This window comes from Rhagoletis pomonella, unplaced genomic scaffold (genome assembly GCF_013731165.1).
Source record: "Rhagoletis pomonella isolate Grant_MI unplaced genomic scaffold, Rhpom_1.0 Rhpom_scaffold_00014, whole genome shotgun sequence".
Lineage (NCBI taxonomy): Eukaryota > Metazoa > Arthropoda > Insecta > Diptera > Tephritidae > Rhagoletis > Rhagoletis pomonella.
The window spans coordinates 14,847,170-14,857,868 of record NW_023458568.1 but is presented as its reverse complement, the minus strand read 5'-3'; the positions used below and the strand labels follow the sequence as shown (position 1 = coordinate 14,857,868).

The 10,699-nt window shown below is 35.7% G+C and overlaps 1 protein-coding gene across 1 annotated transcript in view; it reads right to left on the bottom strand.

Moving 5' to 3' along the window:
• Positions 1–1,324: 1,324 nt before the first annotated feature.
• LOC118749267 (protein furry-like) overlaps positions 1,325–10,699 on the bottom strand; it is a 294,401-nt gene continuing 285,026 nt past the window's right edge. Inside the window, exon 15 of the mRNA XM_036484066.1 lies at positions 1,325–1,544. Within this exon, the coding sequence (XP_036339959.1) occupies positions 1,352–1,544 (193 nt within the window). The 3' untranslated portion in view covers positions 1,325–1,351. The remainder of the gene's footprint in view (positions 1,545–10,699) is intronic.

The window sequence follows — 10,699 nt, the reverse complement described above, 5'->3', positions numbered from 1 at the left end:
TTCTGTTTTGAAAGCCGTGGCTGCTAGCAGAAATAGTATAAAATCTTGTTATTTTGTTAAAAAGGTATCCCGTTCTTTATAATAATTTGAAATAAGGAATCACGGACGATAAAGGTCTCAGATTTGCTTAGTCCTCGGGTGACTCCTTGGAAAGGTTCGCCTGTAATTAATACCTTGTAATTGGTTTTTTTTTATTAGTTAGTTGAGCTTCCTAGTTGCAGGCAGTCACAATTAATTACTCACCGCTGTCGGTACCATAAGCTATCAAATCTGTTTTGTTGTTCCATTCCATGCGCTCAATGTGTTTTGATATATTTTTTGAGGCGAATGAACGCAAATTTCCCACATATATATCGCTAATACTATTTTAAGAGAGCTTATTTCACATTGTTGCTGAAATTCAAAAACCACAACTAACTAAATTTTTGTATTGCCTAAAACGATGTGGGGACTTATGATTCGATAAAATGCATCATAATCAATAATAAAGTTAATTTTGGATTTTTAGTTAGTTACGGCTTTTTGTAATTCAGCTACGATGTGAGTTAAGCCCTTTCAATACTATACTAACTATATATTACATGCCAAGTCCCACTCCTCAATAGATATAAAATTCACTTTGAATTAATTCTTATTTAATTTGTGAACTTGGCTGTCGACTTATTTACATACAATTTTATCTTTATTTCGATGCGTGCTAAGTTTGACAATTTACACAATATTAAAATAAATGTTTTTGTTTTCGAGCTGAAAGACTAATAGAAGGAAACACGGAACTTAAGAATAATAAGTTTTATGAGGAAAAAAATAATTACACTAAGAAAAAGCATTAAACAACTAGAGATGCATCCAGTTTTTTCAACAGACCTTTGACGAATAATATTCGATTCTCTTTATAGCTAGCCGTTGAACATTTCCGCTGGAAATACCTACTATTATCTTACGCTTTGACTTTAAATTACGAAAGAAGGTAGACGTAGGGGACAGTCTTACCGTAGCATTTCTACAGGCAAAAAATATTGGCTAAAATTTGTATTTGCCAGATATACGTTTTAAAAGTGCACTTGTACAATGTTCGCATTCGCAAAGGCTCCGCATTGATTATTGCGAATGCGAAAGCGAATGCGAATGTCATAATTTATGCGGAAGTTCCGCGGTTGCGAATGCGAATATTCGCAACAACCCTGATACAGAGCTTCTCCTATTATAACATGTAAGCAGTTTGTTTTATAGCTTAATACCTTCTCACACGCTTACATATGTACACACATAGCTTTATTTTATTATTTTTGTTTCTATGAATGCAAAATTTTTTTGTATACGATTTATTTATGCAGCAAACACTGATAAATTACTTTTTGGACGCAAGAATATCAAACATACCTTTATCGTTATCGCTATGCAGAGAAGCCACGCTGCCAAAGAAGCGTTTATCCAATATTTGTAATAACTGGAGAGCGGTGGAATGCACTTCAACGCGCGGACAGCCAGTCATTAAAAGTGTAACCGTGATTACTGATGTGTAATGGTCACATGGGTATTCCCTGTAAGAGAAAATAACAAAAAACTACATTCTAAATCTTACTCTAAATAACAACTGACACCAGGGTGTCCAGATTGTTCAAAAAAAAAAATCATAAAATCGTTTTAACAAAGCTTTTATTTTAAAAATGAAATCTTGTTAGTTATAATATAGTTTTTAAAACCAAAAACGAATATAATATCTTCAGAAGGTAATAATAAATAACACAAATCACTTATGTAATAGTGATGTACAAACAATTTTCTTTAAAAATACGCATACTTTTTAAAAATATTTGTTTCAACACATTTTACAATAGGACTGCGCAATTATTATATTTATTATAACTAATATTACTTGATTAATCGCACAATCCGCTTTTAAGAGCTCGGCGCTAAAAATTAAATAAAAACCTATAATAAAAAACCTATAATAAAATCACCTGTAGTGTCTGAATGATTTATATTTCTGTTTTTGTCATATATTGAGCTATTTAACCTTGATAACATACATATACCACTTTATTCGAACTATTGAATTGTGGCTTTCCAACCTCATCTTGTTTGGAATTTTAGTTTTTGTTGAATCCGTTACAGAAAAAACGCGCTCAACAAAGCATGTCAGTGCGGCAAGGATAATATGAATTTACTTATATTTCCAAACATTTTATTGCCTGTTGCGGTTTTCACTTCGTAAGCAATTATCCAAAATTCTTCAGAGTCGGATCGAATGGTTCTGAGAAAAGTTATTCCATGGGAAAGTTAAAAGACTTAAATATTCAGTTTCCGCTGTTTTTCTTTCAAAGTCTAATAGTGAATTGGAAGGTCGCTGAAACTCGCCCTCTTGTGATTCACACACTTGTCTGGTGACAAAATCAAAGCTTTTTTAAAAGTATTTTATTGACTAGGTAATCGTTTCAAAAGTTCTTCGATTAGGGTGACAGTCTTTTAATATGCTTCTTATGTCAAGTTTATTACGCAGTTCATTTGCGTCTTCTGTAAAATTATCGTGGAAAACTAAGTTTTGTATATTTTTATAATTGGAAAAAATTTATTTGAAAGGAAAACATCGCCAATGGCGATTTCCTAAATTTTTACGCGCAAATATCCAAAAAAAATATCGTCAAATTGGCGCGAAATCGCCAAATTTGGACACTCTGATTGATACTAATATTTGCAGGCCCGCCTAGAGGGTAGGTGGTCGGGGGTGTTTCCCATAGGGCCCGGATTCTTCCTGAATTTATTGGGAAGGTAAGAATTATAATATTTTGTTAACTTGATAAATTTGATTAGTTAATACTCACAAAGCTACATATTATTAATTCTAATATATGCGAAAGCGCATTTTTAGATACACGTGCAAATTTAGCAAGGTCATGTTCATGCTAGTCAAAACAACCGCAAATCTGGCCTGGTGGGAAACCTAGAAAGGTTTCCTCCGTATTCCGAAGCCAACAAATGTTTGCTAGTCTTGAGGTACGTCGTAAACGTGACCGTTAAAGAATCTATGTGGTGTCTAAATGTTGTGAATTGTCCGTCATTGATGAAACTTTTTGAACTCGAACTTGGAGAGCGATGTTCAAAGTAAGTCGAGGTTATTTACAACAGGGGAAAATCGAAAATCAGTATAATACGAGTTTCTGGAATACAGCCCATCTGAACTTAAAATAACGCATTTTGACTAAAGGTGTGTTCGTTTCTACCAAAGAATATTGTCTTTTGATTGCCCCTTTTCGTATTCGATTCTAAAATAAAGGCAAACGGTTGCCTTGAAAACCAGATGGTTGCTTAAAATGACCATATTATGAGATGCTTGAGCCAGACAAGGATAAGAGGGCAAAAACATGCCCTTTAACGGGCTGAAGGTAACAACAAACCCATTTTGCACTGTGGAAGGCCACATTTTTTGGAAGAAACGAAATTACCATAAAACAAGAAAAAAAAATTGTTACCCATTTACTTGATATGTACAACAGTATACCAAAAGCAGTCTCTCTGTAGATGAATTTTTTCTATAAAAAATCGTTCACCACATACTACGATAATAAAGGTGAAACTATTTTGCAGAGACCGAACATAACAGTTTTTGATGAAAACTGTCATTGAAAAAATCACTATGAAGGAAATGTTCTACAACTAAGTGATACATACCAATCGGCTTCTTTTTTCACCGAGAATCAAAATTGGAAACAAATTTTTATTTTTAGTTTTTATGCAAAATTAAAAAAAAAAACAATTATTTTTGATTTTTATTTTACAACTCCAAAATAACAATTATTTTTAATATTTATATAAATAATCTGTAGATAACAGTTATTTTTGAATTTGATATTATAAATCTTAGATAACAGTTGTTGAAGGCTTTTATTTATAAAAGTCCTCAATAAAAATCAATCACCGACTTTTATTTTTTAAATCATACGCATAAAAGTCACTATCATTTTTCGCAGTTAAGAAGGTGTTGGGGAACCAAAATTTACTACGACTTATACAAATGACTTTTATAAGTATGATTTTAAAAATAAAAGTCAGAATGACTTATATTAATGACTTTTATAAATAAAAAACTTCAATAACTGTTATCTAAGATATATAATTTAAAAATCAAAAATAACTGTTATTTGCAGTTTTTTTAGATAAAAATCAAATATAATTGTTATTTTCAGATTTATAAAATAAAAATCAGAAAAAACTGTTATTTAAGGAGTAATTAAATAAAAGCCAAAAAATAATTGTTAAAGAGTGATTTTTTAATAAAAGTTGTAACTGTTACGGTCCCTGCTATTTAGTATTTTTCAAAAGCACAGACCAAGTATCAAGAGAAAACGTTGGAAATTTGTTTTAAAATTTAAATTATTTTTGTAGGGGTCGAGGTTTGTTCGGCCTATATTTAGTGGCGGTCCCGAATTTTCTCTTTATGTAAAATACACTTATATATGCATGTATTTGCCTTATAACCGTTTGATATCCGAATTTGAATACATAGGTATGTATTTATGTGGTATAAATAAATATAAATCATAATAGAATAGAATTTAAGAATGGAAATATAAAGCCACAAATCAATCATCTCTTTAATTAGAAAAGAAACTCCGAAAACGTCTAATGCGAGTTACCTCGGTTAAAAGATAAACGTTTAAAAAACATAGGGATTGAGTGAGGAGGATAGTTCCATCTGCAGTGTCCATGTGCCCAATTGAAGCGACTCGCGGCACCAGGAGCAGTAGAGCGAGTAGTTTATCCGACTATAAAATATAACAAGGAGCTCTAATAATTAGGAGATTTTATTACCTCCCTCTTCATGTCTACATCATGCGTTATCAAAAATAAGTTTACGCTTTCATTGTGCTTTCATTGACGGTAAGTTACTTGTTAACTAAAAAAGATCTAAATTAAAGCAACATCCTAATATCTAAATTTCTTAAAGAGCCAGATAATATTTCATGTAACACCGCAAATAATGTCAAATTGCTTTGCCGTAAGGTAATTTAAGATATTTTAAATCAATAAACACTTATTAACAGCCCTGCTAATACGATGAAAAAGGTACGAAATTTACCTTGCGAGTTTTAATTTTTTAATGCATAAAAAATTCCTTAAAAAATATTAAAATGTCCAAAACAATAATTTGTTGAGGTGGCAGTGCTACTTGAGCAATTTACGAAAAGTATAAACGTCATGAGCACAGTTTATGTTAAAAAATTGCAAAGTGAAACAACCTTCTTTTTTTGTATCATGGTTACAAGTAAAACGTAGAAATCGTCGACATCGTTTTGAAATTGAAACACTGTCAAAAATACTGTTTCCACCACGATACAAATAAAATTATAGTTTAAAAAACTAAAACCTCACTATTATAATTGCCATTCATACTGTCATAAGGTATGTAACTTGAGAATAGAAATCGCTGCATCTTTTAGGCGCATCAAGATTTCATCAGTCCACTCAAAGATCTGGAATATGATGGACTTGAAAATTTTGCCATCTACATAGTTTCAAAAATGTGGTTGACGAAACTAGATCTTAGAAAGCATGAAGAAAGTGATCTAAATTATACTTATGTTAATTGTTTACCGGAGGGCGGTCTATATAAGCCATAAAAAAGCTTTTTGCATATATTGGAAATTTTAAATTCAAAATTTTTTGAAGTCAGTGGTGATACGCTAACCACAAAGCCTCATTTTTGCAAACTATGATGAGAAATTTAAAAGTAAATTTGGTTATAATAATAATAATAGATTGGCGCTTACAAATATGCTAGTATTTGGCCAAGCTTCTCCTCCGATTTGTGGCGTGTGCCTTGATGTTGTCACACAAAGGGAGGGACCTGCAGTTTTACGCCGACTCCAAACGGCGATTGTATTTTTATGGGAAGCTATTTTGCATTTGCCATTGGCTGCCGAGGTGCGACCGCAATAAAAAAAAATTTGTTTTTTTATTTGTTGATGTTCGGTTGAACCGTGCTTTAACCCAGGCCCTGCGGAATGGTAGCGCACACTTCTAGCCACTACACAACAGCGGCCGCCAAAATATATTAAAAAGGTTTTATTTGGATTCATCCCAATTAGATTTCTAAATCACAAGTTTGCTTTCAAAATAAGAAAATGAAAACAACATAATGCGCTCGTAGTTTTTATTACAAAATAAAAAGAACCTCTAACAGTTTGCATTACGTAGTAAAAAAAATACCAAGCACTGATAACGATTTTTGATTTGAAATATTATTACATTGGTATAAAGATATGAAAGAAAATACTCCAATTTATTGCGTTATTTAATATTACCAAAGTGGCAAGGGCGTTGATAATGCAGACAATTTATGAAACTTCAAAAATGTTATTATCCATCAAAAGTTGTTTATTTAAACTACCTTCTTTTTTGTAACATCCCTGTGGGGAAATCTCTAGTTCTGAACTGGGGCGCTTCTAGTACATTTAGACTAGGGTTGCCAACAGTTTCTGAGAAATTTATAGTACTTTTACAAAAAAATATGAAAAAATATAGTACACTTCAAATATATATAGTATTTTTTTTAAGGAAAAGAAAAAAATGCTGTTTAAGTGTACATCTTTTTCTGTGTTATGCATTTCCTCTATAAAAAATCATATTTATTTGAAAGTATCATATGCTTTATCGCAATCAATATTTAAATTAATATAAATCAAAAGTTAATTTTTTATTAGTGAGATAGTCGCCTTATTTCTCTCATCTCACCATTTCACAATCATAATAAAAAAAACTCTTTCTGTGAATGGCGAAGTTGCACGAATAGAGAGCAAAAGCGAAATAATTTTAACAAAAATTGGTAAATCTTTATAAGTATTTTTAAAAATGTTGCCATTTTTATTATGGACCCTTTGTTTTAAAGTATATCTCTTTTAATATTGATATTTCAGTATAAATGTCATCAATGTTAAAACATTTCTTTCTTACAAATTACAGAAATATAATTATATTTTGTAATTGAAGAAATATAGTATTTTTGCATACTATATTTTTTTCCAACAGTATATAGTACGCAGACCCAAAAAATAGTACAATACTATATATTATAGTACGGTTGGCAACCCTAATTTAGACCCACTACTAGTTGGTAATAAATCTCATTTGCATGCAAACAACTGACGATGTCATAGGAATTGGAAATCGTTCCCCTCTGTATTACCTTTTCTATAGTTCAGAACCAGTCCTAGATTCGACAAATGGGATCTAGTTCATTTTGAACTCCGTTTTCTATAGTTCCGAACCAGTTATAAAATCGACAGACGAAAAAAGTAACAAGATGTTTTCAAACAGTCTTTTTAGTTTTACCATGGTAGCGACTTTAAATATTTGCTTCGCTTGTGATTGGATTTGACGCCAACGCAAGACATTGCCTATGGGGAAGCGGTGAAACGAACGAAAGGGGTGAGTCACTCTTTGATTTTATCATTAGCACTAAGCTATCTTTTAGCAATAGGGGGACGACTCCCACTTTCACCTTTCCGAGTACGGAAAACTACGAAGGGTGGGAGGAAGTCCTCGATATAACATTGTTACTAGAAAACAATAATTTTTGTGTTGACAACTGGGAAGTGTCTGATGAGAGCTCTTTTTCTGACCATAAGTATATCACTTTCAGTGTCAATATTATTAAAAAAATAACCAAATCATATCGCAACCCTAGGAAAACTAACTGGATTGAATTCAATCGTCTGGCTCGGGAGAAGCTTAGTTTCGCTCCTAGCCCACTGGTGAGCTCCATCAGCGAGATTGAGGTCAATCTGAGAGTCGTCGAGACCACACTTCGGAATTCAATGAACAGGGCCTGCCCGCTACGATATTCAAGGAAGCCATATCCACCTTGGTGGAATAGTGACTTATCTAGACTAAGAAAAGAAACTAGGAGAATTTTCAACTCCTGTTACAAATCTAAATCTTGGAAGCCATACCAAGACATTATGAAAAAGTATAAAAGTCAGATTCGGCGCTCAAAAAAAGCAGCATGGGAGAGCCACTGCGAGACATTGGAGAGTATAAAGGACACCGCCAGGCTGAGCAGGCTATTGACGAAGGACTACTCCTGTCCGTCACTCCTTCGCAGTGCGGATGATGTACCCACAGAGTCTGTGGAAGACTCGCTCAGGTTGCTTGTCAATACTCATTTTCCGGGTAATTCTGACGAACCGTTCAATCCGATTCCAAGAAGATATGCTGGAGCTCAGCACATAGCAGACTAAATTTTCACAAATCCCAAAATATCATGGGCGTTGAAGTCCTTCTCGCCTTACAAAAGCCCGGGGCCAGATGGCATCATACCTATCATGTTGCAAACTGTGGAGGATACTATTATGCCATGGCTTTTGTCCATTTTCAAAGGATGCATAACCCTCAACTACGTCGCTGTATCGTGGAGGCGAGTAAAAGTGGTTTTCATCCCAAAACCTGGAAGGCGAGGGCACGTCTACGCTAAAGATTTTCGACCCATTAGCTTAACTTCCTTTGTCCTCAAAACGTTCGAGAGGGTTCTGGACACACACGTCCGGGGGGTTTTCCACGGCAAACGCATGTCCGAAGCGCAGCATGCATATTTGCGGGGACGATCCACGGAGACGGCACTCCATGAGGTCGTTAGAACTGTCGAGAGGTCACTCGAATTTAAGCAATTCACTCTGGCAGCCTTCCTCGACATAGAAGGAGCCTTTAACAATGTTAGGGTAGAAGCTATCCAAAAATCCCTTGACGAGTTAGGCGTCGAGGAGTCTATTAGCGCGTGGCTAATGGCGATGCTTCGCAGCAGAACGATTTCAGCTGAACTTGGTAGCTATACATTAACAAGAAACGTTAGTAGGGGCACTCCTCAAAGGGGAGTGATCTCTCCTATTTTATGGCTCAGCACTATCAACTCATTACTACTCAAGCTCAACCAGGGAGGAGTAAAGGTAGTGGCCTACGCTCACGATGTAGTGATTTTAATAACCGGGTTATTTCCATCTGTGGTGAGTAACATCATGGAGGGTACTCTAGAGTGAACCCAGAGAAAACAGAATTAATGGTCTTTACGACAAGAAATAAGGTCCCAAGCTTTGAATTACCAAAGCTAAATGGACAAAGGCTGCGATTATCTAAACAAGCGAAGTATCTGGGAGTCATACTGGATCCTAAGCCAAGTTGGAAAATAAATATTGAAGATAGAGTAAAGAAAGCGAGCATTGCCTACTACTCCTGTAAGCGGCTTTTTGGGAAGACATGGGGTCTCAATCCAAAAGTTGTACTCTGGATGTACACAGCGGTTGTACGTCCGATCTTATGCCACGGTTCTTTGGTATGGTGGACAGCCTTAAAGAACCAATATAATCAAGTGAAACTAGGCAGAGTTCAGAGAGCTGCATGCATCGAGACCACAGGGGCAATGAGAACTTGCCCTACCGATGCCCTAAATGTTATTACAAACCTATTTCCTATAGACCTTCACATACGGCACACCGCATCACTATCGGCTATAAGACTTAGCCAACTAGGTATAGGGAAAGAAAGAACGATCGGGCATAGCAGTATAATTTCCCGTTTGCCAGCTACGTTGAGGCTAGCAACCGATTACATTCGACCTGAGGTAGAGTTTCACAGGCCTTTCGGGGCCATTCTTCCGTCGAGAGCCGACTGGGACGGGGAGCTTGATATCTCTACCTGGACACATCATATGTACACCGATGGCTCCAAAATGGAACGCGGATTTGGAGCAGGTATTTACTCTGAGTCACTGGAAGTAAAAAGATCAATTCATCTGCCCGATTTCGCGAGTGTCTTCCAAGCAGAAGTATTCGCTATAGCCGAAGGCTGCCGTCTCTTAGAACGTAGAGGATTGCGGTACAGCGAGCGAGTAGCCATTTTCTCAGATAGCCAGGCGGCCATTAAGGCCTTAGCGTCTTTTACAATAAGGTCGAAACTAATCAAGGAGTGTAGGACACTGTTAAATACAGAAAGTCGACAACTCGATTTAGATTTAGTTTGGGTCCCTGGCCATAGCAACATTCCCGGAAACGAGGCTGCAGACGAGTTAGCCAGAGAGGGTTCCACATTGGTGTCGATCGAGGACCGGATCTCACCCCCAATTGGAACCTTATATAAAGACATATTTCTCCACAATCTCCGCAAATCGGATCAAAGATGGCGCACCGTGGCAGGCTGCCGTTTATCCAAACAATTGTGGCCTGCGTACAGCCCTGAGAGAACACACAACCTACTAAGGAAACCCAGATCTGACGTTGCTAGGCTTGTTGCGACTCTTACTGGGCATTGGCCGATTGGTACCCACGCGAGAAGGCTGGGAATCGCCTACAACGACTTCTGTAGAAGCTGCAGAGATGCTACCAGAATGCAGAAATACCATGCTCGGAGCATATGAGTTCACATCGTTACGAGAGCAATCTGATGTAAGTCTCCGCAACATATTCAACTTCATCAACCACGCCGGCTGGCTCTAACATACTCATTCGAGGTATATGGTATCAAAATGGCACTTAACTGCTACTTGGGCGTAATAATTTTCCGCCACCATTCTAACCTAACCTTGACGATTAAACATAATTAGTCGAAATTAACTGTACGATTAATGATAACATTTTTTTAATCGTTAATCGCTGGCTGCGATTCGTTTAATTAATTTAAAACATTAATCGTTAATCCAATTAAAAATAAA